The sequence below is a fragment of the Trichomycterus rosablanca genome, chromosome 19 (genome assembly GCF_030014385.1).
Source record: "Trichomycterus rosablanca isolate fTriRos1 chromosome 19, fTriRos1.hap1, whole genome shotgun sequence".
NCBI lineage: Eukaryota > Metazoa > Chordata > Actinopteri > Siluriformes > Trichomycteridae > Trichomycterus > Trichomycterus rosablanca.
Window position 1 is genome coordinate 22,592,327 of NC_086006.1, and position 19,060 is coordinate 22,611,386.

At 40.0% G+C, this 19,060-nt stretch overlaps 1 protein-coding gene across 2 annotated transcripts; it reads left to right on the top strand.

The window, feature by feature from the left end:
- Nucleotides 1–3,607: 3,607 nt before the first annotated feature.
- On the top strand, nt 3,608–13,245 carry sdf4 (stromal cell derived factor 4). 2 transcript variants are annotated; one of them, XM_063015748.1, is made up of 7 exons: nt 3,608–3,693; nt 6,742–7,064; nt 9,014–9,150; nt 9,614–9,727; nt 9,925–10,083; nt 10,660–10,835; nt 11,953–13,245. In XM_063015748.1, exons 2-7 carry the CDS (start codon nt 6,757–6,759, stop codon nt 12,127–12,129), a joined length of 1,071 nt encoding a protein of 356 aa, XP_062871818.1. In that variant the 5' UTR covers nt 3,608–3,693; nt 6,742–6,756; the 3' UTR covers nt 12,130–13,245. The 2 variants fall into 2 exon arrangements, with proteins under 2 accessions (XP_062871818.1, XP_062871817.1); XM_063015747.1 differs by lacking the exon at nt 3,608–3,693 and having other exon boundaries at nt 6,563–7,064.
- Nucleotides 13,246–19,060: the final 5,815 nt, after the last annotated feature.

A 19,060-nucleotide genomic window follows, 5' to 3' on the forward strand; every position in this document is an offset into this window, starting at 1 on the left:
TCGAATTGAATTAAAGCTTGCCAAATAAATAAAGTGTTAATGTAATACATGTATCCGCAATCCTTTGTGAAAGCACATGTTTGATTTAGATGTTTATCTCAGATTTTACTAATACACAAGGAACTCATTTCTTAAGCGTGTTCTGCACAAGTGCTAAATTACCTTTTACAACAAGTCACCTTAATGAGCTGCTGTCTTGAAATGTGTCAGGGAACAAGCAAATTTTTTCAGCTGCTCCTGAGCACAACACACCCCCTCGGCAAAATCACATTTCATAGCTCCTATAGGTGCAAAACAGGGTGAGGGATCCCATATTAATGCTCATATTTTTAGAATGGGGTGTTCATAACAACACAAAAACAGTTTTAATGAAAAGATGTGACAGAAAAACACTTTTTACAAAACTCATTAAAAAACCCACACACCAAGACATACATGCACACTATGTTTGGAAGAAAAAGCAGTGCACAAAAAGATGGTGGTGAGAAGTATGGTGAAGAAAGCATCATGGTTTGGGACTTTGTAGCAGAGACTCACAGTCATTATGGGAACAAGGAATTTAGAATTGTATCAGGATATTTGATAAAATGTCAAGTTAACTGTCCGTCACTCAAAGCTTAAAAGAAATTAACAGACTTATTGTTTAAAATCAACAAATTATAGCAGATCTCAGAAATATACTGAATGTGGACTGGTTGCTCTTAATTGCCCTTCATGTATGAGTTAGTGATTCCTTAAAATGGATTGACATGCACTTTTGTACTAGTATGTATTCTATTTCCTTCCACCTTTCATAAAAATGGTGATTATTTTATTTTGACCACAGGTGTAAATGTATCGGTTAATGTGTAATGCCTTGAGAGGAACTAGTGCTCTGTCCAATGCTCTGTTTCAGCATTGCACTCAGTTATTGGAGCCACTGTACTATAGATCACAATGAATAAATGATCAGAATAAATTGATTGATTGATTGATTGATTGATTACTTGATTACTTTATTGATCCCCGAAGGGAAATTGCGGTGATACATGAATATGTAAATGAATGAATCTATTGTTGTAATAAACCATGTTTAACCTATGTCCAGCCAAGTCTCCAATACAATAGAAATTATTTGTTAATAATGAAAAAGCGAAAGGTGAAATAAGGGACTAGTGACAGGTATTTATGTGCAGGTTCTAATAGCAGTAAGAAGTTACACAGACTTTAGAGACAGTCCTCTTCTGCCCTCTAGTGACAAAAATAAAATAAAACACTTTGGATGAAATAAATCAGACCCACCTCGACCCAGAATTAAGCGGTAGTAAAATAGACAACAAATGAAATAAAAACTTTTTATTTTTATTTTACTGTTACATCTTGTACACTGCATTCTCGGAACAGCATTCTTTTTTTCTGAGGGAAACCTTACTGAAAAATCGGTCATGTTGACAGAATTGCATCACATTGATGCTCCAAATTCCATTTTACCACATTCCAAAGATGTGCTGTTGGATTCTGTGCTATTGGATGTGGTAAATTAGGGGACTCAATTAGTTCCAAAATGTACCCATAGCTTTATACCACCATTAGCAGCCTGACAAGGTCAGCTGGGTCCATGGATTCATTTTGATTATGCCAAATTCTGCCCAACAATTTGCATATTTTGCAGAAAGATTCATCAGACGTTATACAACAGTTAGTTCCGACCTTACAATCTGATTGGTTGAGAAGTGTTCTAACTGTGCTGATATTCGTGATAACAGCACGGCCTTTTCACACCACAACTGTATTACTCCGCTGACGCGTTGCCAGTAACGACAAGCTTCATGCACACAAACGCGCACGCAGGCGACACGGACTTTATTCCCGATCGCGTTTTAAATCCGTTATCTGATATACAATCTAGCGCACTGTGTAGGGAACATACATCCGCGATCTGATACACAATCTAGTGCACTATGTAGGGAACATAAATCCGCGATCTGATACACAATCTAGTGCACTATGTAGGGAACTTTAATGTGTTTGTAACGCGAACAGTTAGCTTAATAGCCCAGTTAGCAGCTCCTAAGAGTTCTGTTATCACCCATAATCCTTTGGTGTGTGTGTGTGTGAGAGCTTTTTTATTTCTTTTTTTCCCTTCGGAGGTTCTTGCCTTTTTCTTCTTGTTCTTCTTACCTCCCTGAAATGAGTTTTTGCTACTTGGGATGTCTGCTTTGTAGTGTTAAACTTTATATTCGTTGTGGAACTACTTTTTGGCGGAAGGTATTGTCAATATTAAAGCATATTTAATATGAAATTCAGGGCTTCTGTGATATATTTTCTTTCTTTATTTTGTAAAAACTGTTGTATAAAAGCAATAGAACACTTGAGGTCGCCTTCGGCTCGTGCCTGCGACCAAATCACAGCCGTGATGTTATTCGCGATAACACACTCCCTCTCGTGTTCTATTGCTTAATTATACAACAGGTAGTTCCGACCTTACAATCTGATTGGTTGAGAAGCGTTCTAGCCGTGCTGATATTCGTGATAACAGCACGGCCTTTTCACACCACAATGTTATTACTCCGCTGACGCGTTGCTATTAACGACAAGGTTCATGCACACAAACGCGCACACAGGCGACACAGCCTTTTTTTCTCGGTCGCGTTTTAAATCCGTTATCTGATATACAATCATCTAGTGCACTGTGTAGGGAACATAAATCAGTTGTCTAATTCACTATCTAGTGCACTATGTAGGGAACATTAATGTGTTTGTAACGCGAACCTGTTAGCAGCATCTAGAAGTTCTGTTTTCACCTATATCCTTTGGTGTGTGCGAGAGGTTTTTTTATTTCTTTTTTTTCCCTTCGGAAGTTCTTGCCTTTTTCTTCTTGTTGTTCTTACCTCCCTGAAATGAGTTTTTGCAACTTGGGATGTCTGCTTTGTAGTGTTAAACTTTATATTCGTTGTGGAACTACTTTTTGGCGGAAGGTATTGTCAATATTAAAGCATATTTAATATGAAATTCAGGGCTTCTGTGATTTATTTTCTTTCTTTATTTTGTAAAAACTGTTGTATAAAAGCAATAGAACACTTGAGGTCGCCTTCGGCTCGTGCCTGCGACCGAATCACAGCCGTGATGTTATTCGCGATAACACACTCCCTCTCGTGTTCTATTGCTTAAATACAGTTTACAGTAGCTTCAGACTGAGTTTCTTAGCTGACAGGAGTGGAACCCAGTGTGTTCTTCTACACTTCTGGCTCAATATTTAACGTTAAATGTTTTAAGAGGTTTTTGATTGGGGTGTTTGTTTTTGGGCTTACTGTGGATGTAAAGAGGATATTTGAGTTACTGCAGGACTTTTTACCTAGCTCAAACGAGACAGGTCATTACACTCTGACCTCTCCAATCAATAATACGTTTCTGCCTGCAAATGTCACTTTACAACCTCTGCAGTCCAAATACCGTAATGCAGTATACAAAGTCCACTATGTAGGGTGTAAACGCCTTTATTTCTAATATGATGTAGGGCACTTATGTAGGGAATAAGGCGGGGTTTAGGATTGAACCATTACGTTCTGCGTCTGTGAGGCCACGTCTACAGGAACTGCTCGTCCTTTAAACTCACAGTGCGATGAACGTACCGCTGTGTCGTTCATAGCTTACTGGCTCCTGTTGTTTTGTTTTTGTTTCATTGTTAAAGGAAAATACATTTCCTATTAACAGGTAGGTTATTCTTTTTAACAAATAATGGTTTGCTAGTTTTTACTTTATGAGACGTTAATATTACGTTTAAAGCAGCAGCGGTTAAGCTCGACTGACGTTAGCATTAGGCTAACAAGCTAGTATTAAGGTAAGGTGCTAAATAGGGTAACTTGTTTGGTAAATGAATGGTTATGCATACTGTAGGACTAGAAACTAGATAAAATCCAGTTAACCAGTTAACTAATGCTCTGTGTCCAAATAATACCTGGTCACTACTGCTCTGTGTGTCCAAATAATACCTGGTCATTAATGCTCTGTGTGTCCAAATAATACCTGGTCATTAATGCTCTGTGTGTCCAAATAATACCTGGTCATTAATGCTCTGTGTGTCCAAATAATACCTGGTCATTAATGCTCTGTGTGTCCAAATAATACCTGGTCACTAATGCTCTGTGTGTCCAAATAATATCTGGTCACTAATGCTCTGTGTGTCCAAATAATATCTGGTCACTAATGCTCTGTGTGTCCAAATAATACCTGGTCACTAATGCTCTGTGTGTCCAAATAATACCTGGTCACTAATGCTCTGTGTCCAAATAATACCTGGTCACTAATGCTCTGCGTGTCCAAATAATACCTGGTCACTAATGCTCTGCGTGTCCAAATAATACCTGGTCACTAATGCTCTGCGTGTCCAAATAATACCTGGTCACTAATGCTCTGCGTGTCCAAATAATACCTGGTCACTAATGCTCTGCGTGTCCAAATAATACCTGGTCACTAATGCTCTGCGTGTCCAAATAATACCTGGTCACTAATGCTCTGTGTGTCCAAATAATACCTGGTCACTAATGCTCTGCGTGTCCAAATAATACCTGGTCACTAATGCTCTGCGTGTCCAAATAATACCTGGTCACTTATGCTCTGCGTGTCCAAATAATACCTGGTCACTAATGCTCTGCGTGTCCAAATAATACCTGGTCACTAATGCTCTGCGTGTCCAAATAATACCTGGTCACTAATGCTCTGCGTGTCCAAATAATACCTGGTCACTTATGCTCTGCGTGTCCAAATAATACCTGGTCACTAATGCTCTGCGTGTCCAAATAATACCTGGTCACTTATGCTCTGCGTGTCCAAATAATACCTGGTCACTAATGCTCTGTGTGTCCAAATAATACCTGGTCACTAATGCTCTGCGTGTCCAAATAATACCTGGTCACTAATGCTCTGCGTGTCCAAATAATACCTGGTCACTTATGCTCTGCGTGTCCAAATAATACCTGGTCACTAATGCTCTGCGTGTCCAAATAATACCTGGTCACTAATGCTCTGTGTGTCCAAATAATACCTGGTCACTAATGCTCTGTGTCCAAATAATACCTGGTCACTAATGCTCTGTGTGTCCAAATAATACCTGGTCACTAATGCTCTGTGTGTCCAAATAATACCTGGTCACTAATGCTCTGTGTGTCCAAATAATACCTGGTCACTAATGCTCTGTGTGTCCAAATAATACCTGGTCACTAATGCTCTGTGTGTCCAAATAATACCTGGTCACTAGTGCTCCGTGTCCAAATAATACCTGGTCACTAGTGCTCCGTGTGTCCAAATAATACCTGGTCACTAATGCTCTGTGTCCAAATAATACCTGGTCACTAATGCTCTGTGTGTCCAAATAATACCTGGTCACTAATGCTCTGCGTGTCCAAATAATACCTGGTCACTAATGCTCTGCGTGTCCAAATAATACCTGGTCACTAATGCTCTGCGTGTCCAAATAATACCTGGTCACTAATGCTCTGCGTGTCCAAATAATACCTGGTCACTTATGCTCTGCGTGTCCAAATAATACCTGGTCACTAATGCTCTGCGTGTCCAAATAATACCTGGTCACTAATGCTCTGCGTGTCCAAATAATACCTGGTCACTAATGCTCTGCGTGTCCAAATAATACCTGGTCACTTATGCTCTGCGTGTCCAAATAATACCTGGTCACTAATGCTCTGCGTGTCCAAATAATACCTGGTCACTTATGCTCTGCGTGTCCAAATAATACCTGGTCACTAATGCTCTGTGTGTCCAAATAATACCTGGTCACTAATGCTCTGCGTGTCCAAATAATACCTGGTCACTAATGCTCTGCGTGTCCAAATAATACCTGGTCACTTATGCTCTGCGTGTCCAAATAATACCTGGTCACTAATGCTCTGCGTGTCCAAATAATACCTGGTCACTAATGCTCTGTGTGTCCAAATAATACCTGGTCACTAATGCTCTGTGTCCAAATAATACCTGGTCACTAATGCTCTGTGTGTCCAAATAATACCTGGTCACTAATGCTCTGTGTGTCCAAATAATACCTGGTCACTAATGCTCTGTGTGTCCAAATAATACCTGGTCACTAATGCTCTGTGTGTCCAAATAATACCTGGTCACTAATGCTCTGTGTGTCCAAATAATACCTGGTCACTAGTGCTCCGTGTCCAAATAATACCTGGTCACTAGTGCTCCGTGTGTCCAAATAATACCTGGTCACTAATGCTCTGTGTCCAAATAATACCTGGTCACTAATGCTCTGTGTGTCCAAATAATACCTGGTCACTAATGCTCTGCGTGTCCAAATAATACCTGGTCACTAATGCTCTGCGTGTCCAAATAATACCTGGTCACTAATGCTCTGCGTGTCCAAATAATACCTGGTCACTAATGCTCTGCGTGTCCAAATAATACCTGGTCACTTATGCTCTGCGTGTCCAAATAATACCTGGTCACTAATGCTCTGCGTGTCCAAATAATACCTGGTCACTAATGCTCTGCGTGTCCAAATAATACTCTTTATATTAATGAGCCTGGGTGAAAGTGGTTAACAATGCGTGCGTAGCAAACAATTATCTAAAATAATTCTTTATTCGTCCCACAGTGGGGAAATTCAAAATCTACAGTCAGTGTTTGTGTGTACACAGTATTCGTGTGCACCTGATGTAGCAGTAACTGATTGTAATCATTGTGTACTCTCACTTTGTCACTTCTTTTTATGTTTAACAACACCTCTTATCTGTTCCTGAGGTGGAAACTAAAAACATGGCCACTAGAAGAGGAGCTCGAAGAGGGCACCTTTGTGCCACATTCATAGCTCTCTTTGTGGTCCTTGCCTTTGACGTCCATGCCCGGCCAGCAAACATGTCAGCTCACAAAAGCAAACACCAGAATGATAAGGAGGACAATGAGATTCTTCCACCTGACCACCTAAATGGTGTTAAGATGGAAATGGATGGCCACCTCAACAAAGGCTTTCACCAAGAAGTCTTCCTGGGAAAAGACATGGAGGAGTTTGATGAGGATTCGGAGCCAAGGAGGAATCGCAAGAAACTGATTGAAATATTTACCAAGTAGGTCATTTTATATTTTATCCTGGTCAGGGTCATATGGGGTCCAAGGCAAGAATACCCTGAACAGGGCACTACTATATCGCAGGGCTTTGGCTACAGCTCAGGTTTAAACCTATGTCCCAGTGGTGGTGGGCAAGCATGATAGATTGTTGCAACACCTGAGTGCCAAATTACTATGGCCAATTACTGTTTGTATATTGATGTTTTAGGCATGTACAGTGGGGTCAAAAAGTATTTAGTCAGCCACTGATTGTGCAAGTTCTCCTACTTAGAAAGATGAGAGAGGTCTGTAATTTTCATCATAGGTACACTTCAACTATGAGAGACAAAATGAGAAAAAAAATCCAGGAAATCACATTGTAGGATTTTTAAAGAATTTATTTGTAAATTATGGTGGAAAATAAGTATTTGGTCAATAACAAACAAGCAAGATTTCTGGCTCTCACAGACCTGTAACTTCTTCTTTAAGAAGCTCTTCTGTCCTCCACTCGTTACCTGTATTAATGGCACCTGTTTGACATTGTTATCTGTATAAAAGACACCTGTCCACAGCCTCAAACAGTCAACCATGGCCAAGACCAAAGAGCTGTCGAAGGACACCAGGAAGAAAATTGTAGACCTGCACCAGGCTGGGAAGAGTAAATCTACAATAGGCAAGCAGGTTGGTGTGAATAAATCAACTGTGGGAGCAATTGTAAGAAAATGGAAGACATACAAGACCATTGATAATCTCCCTTGGGGTCAAGATCTCATCCCGTGGGGTCAAAATGATCATGAGAACGGTGAGCAAAAATCCCAGAACTACACGGAGGGACCTGATGAATGACCTGCAGAGAGCTGGGACCAAAGTAACAAAGGCTACCATCAGTAACACACTACGCCGAGAGGGACTCAAATCCTGCAGTGCCAGGCGTGTCCCCCTGCTTAAGCCAGTACATGTCCAGGCCCGTCTGAAGTTTGCCAGAGAGCATATGGATGATCCAGAAGAGGATTGGGAGAATATCATGTGGTCAGATGAAACCAAAATGGAACTTTTTGGTAAAAAAAGTTCCTCGTGTTTGGAGGAAGAAGAAAAACCCAAGAACACCATACCTACTGTGAAGCATGGGGGTGGAAACATCATGCTTTGGGGCTGTTTTTCTGCAAAGGGGACAGGACGACTGATCCGTGTTAAGGGAAGAATGAACGAGGCCATGTATCGTGAGATTTTAAGCCAAAACCTCCTTCCATCAGTGAGAGCATTGAAGATGGAACGTGGCTGGGTCTTCCAGCATGACAATGATCCCAAACACAACGCTCGGGCAACGAAGGAGTGGCTCCGTAAAAAGCATTTCAAGGTCCTGGAGTGGCCTAGCCAGTCTCCAGACCTCAACCCCATAGAAAATTTGTGGAGTCTGTGTTGCCCAGTGACAGCCCCAAAACATCACTGCTCTAGAGGAGATCTGCATGGAGGAATGGGCCAAAATACCAGCTACAGTGTGTGCAAACCTGGTGAAGACTTACAGGAAACGTTTGACCTCTGTCATTGCCAACAAAGGTTATGTTACAAAGTATTGAGTTGAACTTTTGTTATTGACCAAATACTTATTTTCCACCATAATTTACAAATAAATTTTTTAAAAATCCTACAATGTGATTTCCTGGATTTTTTTTCTCATTTTGTCTCTCATAGTTGAAGTGTACATATGATGAAAATTACAGACCTCTCTCATCTTTCTAAGTAGGAGAACCTGCACAATCAGTGGCTGACTAAATACTTTTTGGCCCCACTGTAGTTACTTTTTACCCAACAAATGTAAATAATTGTCAACTGATTCTGCCTTGTAGCACCAATACACTGACTTATAGGCTGTATGTGTGGAGTCCTAAATTATCATTTGTTATCATCAGTATGCCAGACCAACTCTGCACCATGAAATTCTGTTGCCTTCTGTCTTATCTGTTGGTAGAGTTGATTTCAATCAAGACAAAAGTGTCAGTGCTAAGGAGCTGCAGCGCTGGATTATGGAGAAAACAGAAGAGCATTTCCAAGAGGCTGTACAAGAGAACAAACTTAACTTCCGAGCAGTAGACCCTGATGGAGATGGTGAGTTGATTCTTTGCACAATTCTTTCCGTGTAGAATTTATATGCTGTAGACTGCTATTCAGTGGCTGGCTGTGTCTGTTGAGGCAGGGAAGGGTTGAAGGGATTCCTCATTGCTACTGCAATTGTGTCTTCTAGTGGCTCTGCACAGAGATGGTGAAACAATGGAGCACAGTGTGTAACTTTCCATATGCCACTCTTTAATTCTAGACTTAATTTCTAGCAGGTGACTAGTAAAGGTTTAAAGTCTGCAGCAGCAAATACAGGTCCAGGATCTGGACAAGACAAGATTGGAAGGAAAAGGGGAAAATGCAAAAAAAAAACCACATATTTAGCTTAAACCAGTTCACCCGATTTGTAGTGTAGTACCCTGCTGAAAATAATAAATAATAATAATAAAATAAATACTTTTTCTTGGTCAAGGCAACTTTTAAACCTTATACACTGCACTTGTTTCTCTTTCAGGACATGTGACATGGGATGAGTACCGTGTAAAGTTTTTGGCCAGCAAAGGTTTTAATGAGAAGAAAGTGGTGGAGAAGATCAAGAACAACGAAGATCTTAAAGTTGATGAGGAGAGTAAGTAAAACATGAATGTTTACCCTAAAACATATCAGTAATAGTTTTTATGCAAATTGCACTGGTTTTTATATACAGATATACCACATGACCACACTACCTGACAGTTTTTGTTTCCAGAATAATTGTGTTGAAAAAATTGTAGGTCGTACCAGCCCTCCACTGATTACTATGTTGATTTTGTTGCATTTCCACAGCCCAGGAGGTGTTGGAGAGTCTTAAGGATCGTTGGTTCCAGGCCGATAGCCCACCAGCTGACCAACTTCTGAACGAGGAGGAGTTCCTCTCCTTCCTCCACCCAGAGCACAGCAGAGGCATGCTCAAATACATGGTTAAGGAAATCATCAGAGACCTGGGTAAGCATGATGACAAGTCTAGTGTTTTTGTTTTCCTTTCTGTTTTCCTTTCCGTTTGTAGCTATGGGTCTTTGTTACCTCATTTGGTTGAAAGTAGATGGTTTATTTTAATTTGGGTGTAAAGGTTATATTCACACAGGGCGTGTCCATGTAAAATGTGGATGTAGATTTAGGGAGGTTTTTAGGACATACTAAAAACTGACACAAACGGGGCAGCGTGCTGTTTAAGGTTTTAATTCTGCAAACCTTTAGAATTTTGCCAAAATTTAAAATGTTGGGACAGTAGAAAAATGTAAATAAAGACACTATATGGACTAAAGTATTGGAAAATGGAGCACACCTTTTGGCAGACTAGCTTTCTGGCAGGCTAGCCTTACCATGCTGTTGTAACACATGCAGAATGTAGCTCAGCAATACAGACGCTGGCCTTTGAACTTGGTAACAAGCAGTATGGTTCTGTGTTTTTTTAGTCCATAGAGCACAACGTGAAAGGTAAACTTGAGCCAGTAGTAGTTGATCGTCTCATGCAAATGCTAGTACATCCTTAATCATGTATGCAAACTCTCTCTTTTTCAGATCAAGATGGAGACAAGGAACTGACCCTGTCCGAGTTCATCTCTTTGCCAATGGGCACAGTGGAGAACCAGCAAGGCCAGGACATTGATGATGACTGGGTACGTGAGAGGAAAAAGGAATTTGAGGAGGTCATTGATGCCAACCACAACGGAATTGTCACCATGGAAGAGCTGGAGGTGGGTCTACATTATTTTCATTAAAACAGGCCGCTCAGGTGGCGCAGCGGTAAAAACACGCGCTGCAACCAGAGCTGGATTTCGAAAGTTTCGTTTCGAATCCAGCTCTGCCTTCAGCCGGTCGAAGGCTGGGCGGCTATATGAACAACGATTGGCCTGTTGTTCAGGTGGGGGGTGGGATTGGAGACCGGAGGGGGTGGGTCTCTCTGTCAGAATGCGATTACGACCTCTGCCGGCTGATTAAGAGGCGCCTACACAAGTGATGAGGAAGAGTGCCCTTAGGGTGTGTCTCTCCGCATGCAACGCTAGGCGGCGCCAAACTCATCGATGTGTGGGTGGCAAAGATGCATCCGGCTGCTGCCAGTGTTTCGGAGGGGATGTTGGTTAGCTTCGATCTCCTCTGTCAGGGCAGGGTTCGGCATAGACAGAGAGGAAGCACGATGCAAATTGAACAATTGGATGCACTAAAGGGGGAGAAAAAGGGGAAAAAATAATAAAATAATAAAATAACAGTTCACACTAAAAGCAGTGTTTCTAGTCTTTGGTTATGTGCCTGTTTCAAAACGACTGAGCTTAGGGTTCCACAGACATTTTCTAACACCACTGAAGCTAAAGTAATATCTTAAACAAAGACACAGTGCACAGGTAAAATAGTGCTGTGAGAAAGTATTTGACCTTTTTAATTTGTTCTATATTTGGATGTCATACTTTACTGTCTAAGACCTTCAGACTCTATTTTATTTAAGACACTAAGTAATTGTTTCATTTATTGAAGGAAGTTTAATAAACACAAATTGGCCCTGTATGAGGTGGGGAAAGGTTTTATTTAATCAACCCAAGAACCTGGGCCTTGGCCTTGTTGTCAGTTGCACTTAGAACACAATAATCTTTTTATTTGATATGGAATAGGTTAAATGGTCTTAATAAGTAGCACAATATGCCACAATAAAAATATATTCCTGAAGAGATAAGACTGAGGACTATTAAAATGTACTAGTCCACTAAGGTTCTGAGACTTTAATGAACCACAGTAAACACAATTATCTTCAAATGGGGAAACTTTTTCCCTAGTTCCCTAGTTAACCTACATCACTGGCATGATCTTTCTGTCCTACAGGAATACATGGATCCCATGAATGAGTACAATGCCCTAAATGAAGCCAAGCAAATGATCGCTGTAGCTGATGAGAACCAGAACCACAACCTGGAGCTGGAGGAGATTCTTAAATACAGCGAGTATTTTACTGGCAGCAAATTCATGGACTACGCTCGCAATGTGCATGAGGAGTTCTAGAACAATCTCTTCAATCCTTACATAAGGAAATGTATTCTGCTGATCTATTAGACAGCAGGCATATGGAACACATGCTCTAGAGGATCATGTGTGTTTTAGCCTGGCAGGGATTTATTTGAATATTTGAATTCATCAGAAAGTGTGTGTGTGTATATGTACAGGTGTGTGTATAGGTGTGTGTGTGTGTGTGTGTGTGTGTGTGTGTGTGTGTGTGTGTGTGTGTGTGTGTGTGTGTGGACATTTGAAGCAGTGACTGAATGCAAAACATTTAAAGAATTCAGATTTTTATGATAGGATCAGAATCTGTGGAGCTGCTCTTGCTGAAGCACTGTGTTTAACTGCTTTTATTGCATCATACACACTTCATATGTCATTAATGATTGGAATGTCAGTATTCAGACAGTTGTTTTTTGTGTAACCAAGTCATCTGGGTCTTTCATCTAAAGAGAGAGTAAATTATTAAATATCCGATGCTCGGGTGGTGCAGCAGATAAAACACACCAGTTTAAACAATGATTGGCTCATCTGTCTGGTGGGGGTTGCTGGAGGGGATTCCTCATAAATGCTGCATTTATGACCTCAATAAGACCAGTGCATGACCCTCCGTACATGATACTGAGCTCCATGTGAGCTCACCTTGTGCAGGTGAAAAGAAGCAGTCAGCTACTGCACACATGTTGTGGAGTGTGTGATAGTCAAGGCTCTCCTCTGTCAGGAGTGGAGGTCTGCAGCAGTAGAGGATGTGAAATGCGATTTGGTAATTGGATACAACTGGATCTGGACGAAAATTGGGGGGGGGTAAATGTGTCAAAAATAATTTGAAATGGCCGGTGTATTAGTAGGAGTGTAAATATTCTTTTGAAATAATCTAATGTAAAAAAAAAAAACATTAACTCTTATTCACAAGGTTTTTGGTGGACACCTGCTTGTCTTGAGGGCTAACGCCAATAATGTACATCAGTATGCCAAAAATGTGTGTATATACATTTGTCAAAATATTGTCTGTCGAATGTAAGAGAAATATGTTTGTACATTTCTCAGATTAATGGAAAATATGTTTTCTGTCCTCATTTTGCCTTTTGCTGTTTGCACATAAAATGATTATACAATGTTTTATTCCTTCTGGCATAAAGACCTTTCATTAGCCACATAGAGCTTTCTTGAGAAGAGAAGTAATTTATGGGCATCGATAGATCATTTCTTTTAAGGCTGCATTTACATGAAACCACTTTTGCTCTGCCTGTTGTTTCTTCCTATGAAGTAAGAAGAGGGGCCGCATACATTTGCAGTTATGATGCTCGTTTTTCACCACATTCCGCTGTGCCAAAAGTACAGTCTGAATGAACTGTGACTTGGTCAGATTGATGCACAGACAGGGCGGACAAACCGGGTTTGCATTTTAGATAGCAGTTCTATGTTTACTGATCCTGGTATTGCTTGCCGTGACTTGTTGGTCACTATTGTTAATAGCTTGGCGCTCATTGAAACAGCCAGCAGAAAGTGGTTTTGCCATAGATCATGTGAAACACCTAAGCGCTGTGTTTACTTGCAACATGTGCACAGCCTTACATTAAACGAAGCACAAAACGTTTAACAGATGAAATCTTAAACAAGATCTAACATAGTGCAAGAAAGCAAAAACATTCATTTAAAAAATGTTGGAACAGTAAGATGCAAAAGAAAAAAACAACTGGGCTGTTACCTTATCTTTTCTCCTAGATATAACACGATCACCTGTGAGTGATATTATTGACAAGTGGAAGCCTTTAGAAACCAAAGCAACTCAGTCACAAAGTTGCTGGCCACATAAAGTTACAGAGCGGGGTTGCTGAGTACTAAGGCACATAGTACATAAAAGTCACCAACGCACTGCTGACTCAATAACTGCAGAGTTTTAAACCTCAGATATTAACTGTAGCACAGAAACTGTGAACCAGGAGCTTCATGGCATGGGTTTACATGGTCGAGCAGCTGCATGCATGCCTTACATCACTAAGCACAATGCCATGCGTCGGATAGAGTGATGTAAAGCATGCCACCACTGGACTCTGGAGTAGTTGAAACGTGTTCTGTGGAGAGAGAAATCATGCTATGCTATCCGGCAGTCTGATGGACGAGTCTGGGTAGATGGTGGGAGAACGTTACCTGTCTGACTGCTTTGTGCCAACTAATGTTTGGTAGAGGAGGGATAATGATATGGGGTTGTTTTTCAGTGGTTGGACTAGGCCCCTTAGTTGCAGTGAAGGGAAATTTTAATGCTTTAGCATACCAAAATAGTTTAAATAATTGTTTATACAGTTTGGGAAAGGCGTGCCCCAGTGCAAAAAGTAAGGTCCATAAAGGCATGGTTAGATAAGTTTGGAGTGGAAAAACTAAAGGTGTTCTCAACCTCATAGAACACCACTCTTATCTAATATCAGTGTTTGACCTCACAAATGCTACTCTGGATGAATGGGCAAAGAATCCCACAGATACTTCTTGCTGAAAGCTTAGTTTGACACGATGACGCCAAACAACAGCAAGTTTGCATACCCACAATCTGGGCTGACTGCATTATGTGCCTTCTGTTGGAAACACGCAGGCCATGACGCACAAAATACAACAATGTATCTGTACAAGTGTGTTACAATAAAATACTACTGCGTGGTAAACATGCCTCTGTCTCAAGTGTTTTATAAAACTTGTGGCTAATTGTTCTGTTTTCATCAGCATTTGCATGCTGTCCTAATTTTTTAGGAATTGAAGTTTGAATGTTGGAGAACCAGAGAGAATAGTGTGATCCCCGGTACATCATGTATGTAATTCTCTATATAAATCTCTATCAAAGTCACCAGCTGGTGTACAGAAGATGGCGTGTGCTAGTTGAAACTGTGCAAACAGAAGGAAAAAATGTACAGGTTATATACATTTCAGTTGTGGGTCAGCTGATCGTACTTCAAAAAGAGGGTTGTGCATTATTTTTTTGGTTTATACCACAAGGTGGCACCCAAATGTCAGTAATTCTTAACTCTCAACTCTTAATTTGCACTTAGTGGCCAAAAGTAGGTTTCCACCCATCATATTTATCGAGTTGAAGTGTTTCAGCCCCACTTATTGCTAATAGGTGTATACAATTAATTATATAAAATAGCTCTTTACTTTGTGGAAACAGTTCTGGCAAGCCCTCCTGCTGTTCCAGCATGACGGTTCCCCTGTGAGGCCCACAAGGACATGGTTCAACTCCAGTGGACTGTACAGCGCTCTGACTCCCACCACACTGAACAGCTTTGGGTTAAAATGGAACATTTAATATCAGTACCTGACTTTACAGTGGTTCTTTTGACTAAATATGCACAAACTTCCACAGACACAAAATGTTGTGGAAAGTTGTTCTAAAAGAGTGGAGGGAGCAGCTCCATACTAACCCTGTAGTCTATAGGAAATGGATGTCCAACAAGCTCATGGTCAGGTGTACATAGACGTCCACTAGATGGCACGTATTTACATTTTTAGTAAGTAATTTAATATGGATGTGTAAAATCAGTAAGTATAAACAGAATTATTTCTCCCATGTAATTTTACTAAAAGCTACTATGTTTGTGCAGTGGTACAAGCTTTGTGGTGGCTCAATGAAACAAGGTCGCAGACAAGAAATGAACATAAGCAACTGATGAGAACTGACTGACTGAACCGATTACTAGCTTTGCGTAATGTTAGGAATATGTTTATTTAAAATGTTTACGTCAGTACATTAGGGTTGGGTCATTTTGAACATATTCGAATAAGGGGGATGTGTCCCTCAATATATACTGGGATTACAGCCCTGCTATGTAATGTGGAAGCTCAGTTAATGGACTAGTGGTCCATGGTTCAAACCAAACACTGCCAATGTTGGGGCCCCCAAGCAAAGCCCTTAACCCTTAATTGCTTGCTTTGTATTAAGTCACAATTATAAGTTGCTTTGGATAAAAACATCTGTTAAATGCCCTAAATGAATAAAAAATGGATGAGAAAAATACCCGCTGTAATGCTAATATATAAATTTATTGGAATATTGCAAGATGGGCCTATAGAGTATAGACTGTATTGCTTTGAGTAGGTTAGAAACTGCTTTTACATTTTATTTATATAAAAAATTAATTTTTATGCACAACAGATTTTACACAAAATGGTGCTAAAAACAAAAAAACATCCAACGAGCGACAGTTCTGTTGGTGGAAACAGCTTGAATTCTGAGGTAATTGAAAGACTGGTTATGATAACTCGATTTTTACAGCCATAGTGTTCCATAAAGCATCTCAAAATACATATGTCAAATCTTGAGGTGTCTGTGCTACCACAACAAAACCCACACTGGGTTCCAATAGCTCAGTAAGTCAATAGCTGTTTGGAAATACAAATAACTTTTCTTTAACTGGAAATGCTTTTAGCACCAACTACACAAGAATAACAAAATAATGGACAATTATAATTATTATACACATTAAAACCCCATGAAGATTCAGATTATGCTTTACCTCCAAAAGCCCCTTATTCCTTCTTGGATTATTGATATACAAACCCTAAATAATTGTGGTAGGATGTTAGTTCATTCTTCAAAAAGGAAATATTCCAGTTCTTCTTTAAGGTATGTGTTAGAAATTCAACAGCCCAGAACTTCTCATTTGGGTTTAATAAAGTTTAAATATTGTGGTTTGGGAAGGTCATGAAAGGTGCTTGATACAATCCTGATGTTAAATAAACCACACTTGATTAACTGCAGCAGTATATATGTGTACATAGGTCCTTTGTCTTGCTGTGTTTGTGTTATTGAGTCCACCCTCTTTATTATCTATGATAATGTTACCATGAAGGTATCCAGTATAGTAAGCAGATGGTTTGCAGATAATTTTGCAGTGATGTGCTGCCAGTGACATCAACATGATAGTGATGTTCTGAAATCAGGTCTGTGTCGGGTCTGTAATCGTATTTGTGCATTTGGTTATTTTAGCCATAGCCATCGCTAAATGGTGCATAAATGTAAGCATACAGATAGGTGACTGCCATAGAGCATCCTTGGTAGTAGAATGGATTGTGCTGGAAAGCTCAGTCACTTTCAATATAGCACTGTTAGAGTACGCAAATACCAACAGTTCTTTTTTTAATTCATGACCATTTTAATTTATGACTGTTTTTACTGGTTACACTGGTTACTACTGGTAGTAGTAGATTCATCATTTTGATGTCGAACACAGTCATGGACTCTTGGGCACTTAACCCCCAGTTGCTTAGGTTGTTTACGTCACGATTGTCAATTCATCCAAAAGTCGCTTTGGATGAAAGCATCTGCTAGGAAATGTAAATGTAAAAGTTACTGGTACCACAAATTCTCATCTGACATGATTTTAAACAATGATGTCAGTCTAATTATGAGGATGGTAAGAAAAAAGCCATCAGTCACTCAAAATAAATTGCAGGACAACCTGAAAGCAGCAGGAACAACAGCTACATAGTAATCAAACTGCACCACAACCCACATGTACCACATACATGCATGACCTAGCTAGTTTTGTCACTTTGATCTCACTGGCAATATATGGAGAATTTTAAAATTGCAAGTCAGGTGGACTCTCATAATTTTTGGGAAATCTAATACAACTGGTCAAAGATAAAAACTCATAATAAGCAAACAGTTAATTATTTCTTACCATAGACGTACTATGTAATTGCCAACAACGTTTTTCAACAAACTAATGTTGTGAAAGTGATTTTTCCCTATCCATTTTGTTTTAAAGGACATATTTAAAGCATGTACTGTATATTCTTATTAATACATATTTTTGGTTTATATTTATCAGTCCAAAGTCAGGTTATATATGTCAATCAGAAGTGGACATATACACTGAAAGTATATTAAATAACAAAAACACCACTCGTTGAACACTTCTTTTCCTGACTATTTTCCGAGCCGTGCTGTAGGGTGTGGTGCTGCAAGTAGACAGACGGGTTTTGAGCCTGTTGGCGGTGAGGAAAAGCACTGCTAGTGTGTTTTTTCTCTCTCTTTGCTCTTATATAAGAAGGGAGAGTCTTCCCACCTCCCCTCCGTGTTGTTGTTTTTCTCAATGAGCCAGGCTCTCCCCGGCGCGGCCCCTGAATATGCCTGTCCACCGGGCCCCTTTCCTGGAAAAAGAGCCCACTCAGGCAGAGAGAGACAGAGGGAGGGAGTGGGAGGGGGTCTTCTTCCCCTTCCTGTAAGTCACATGGCTGTAGATTTGAGACTAGGCCTTGCACAAACCTCACATTGGGCCAGTTCAGACTGTTCTTCACTTTATGTGGCGTTTTGGGTGCCGGTCAGCAAAAGTGTTAAGGGTGGTCGATTAAGTGCAAGTATGAAGTACAATTAAACAACTAAATACAAAGTAAACCCGTCACCATATGTGCCACATTAATAACTCACAGAGGTGGCACAATTTACAGACTGTGTTTTTTAAACCAGTTTATTGAAGACCAAAAATCATTTGGCATTGTCTTTCTGAAATGTCCAGATTTAGTTTCCTGGCCTCAAATGTCCGGTCACATCGCTCTATTTATGGCTCCATTTAGTTTCCTTTTGGAGATGCATAGTTCCCCAGTTATCTATACCATATTATGATGCTCCCAGAGTATATAAAGAACATTTTTAAGGAGAGGTCTCACAAGTATTCTTTTTTTTTGAAAAGGTGCTTTTAAAAAAAGAACCTTGGGAACTTGTGGAACCAAAAAGCACCTTTATTTTTAAAAGCATAGAAGTATATTTATTCTAGATTAAATGTATCATTTATTAAATTTTTTTTAATGTAACAATTAAGACTAAATACTGTGTAAGGAATCGAGGCTTAGGGACCATGTTCAGGGGCCAACATTGGCAATTTGGCATTGACGAGGCTTGAACCAGACACATTGTGATAACCAGTCTAGTACCTTAACCACTGCC

Excerpts from the sequence above, each read along its gene's own strand:
- sdf4 (XM_063015748.1), top strand. The coding sequence starts at position 6,757 with ATGGCCACTAGAAGAGGAGCTCGAAGAGGGCACCTTTGTGCCACATTC. Across the intron at positions 9,151-9,613 it reads AGTAGACCCTGATGGAGATG|GACATGTGACATGGGATGAG; the intron begins GTGAGTTGATTC and ends TTTCTCTTTCAG. Across the intron at positions 9,728-9,924 it reads TCTTAAAGTTGATGAGGAGA|CCCAGGAGGTGTTGGAGAGT; the intron begins GTAAGTAAAACA and ends GCATTTCCACAG.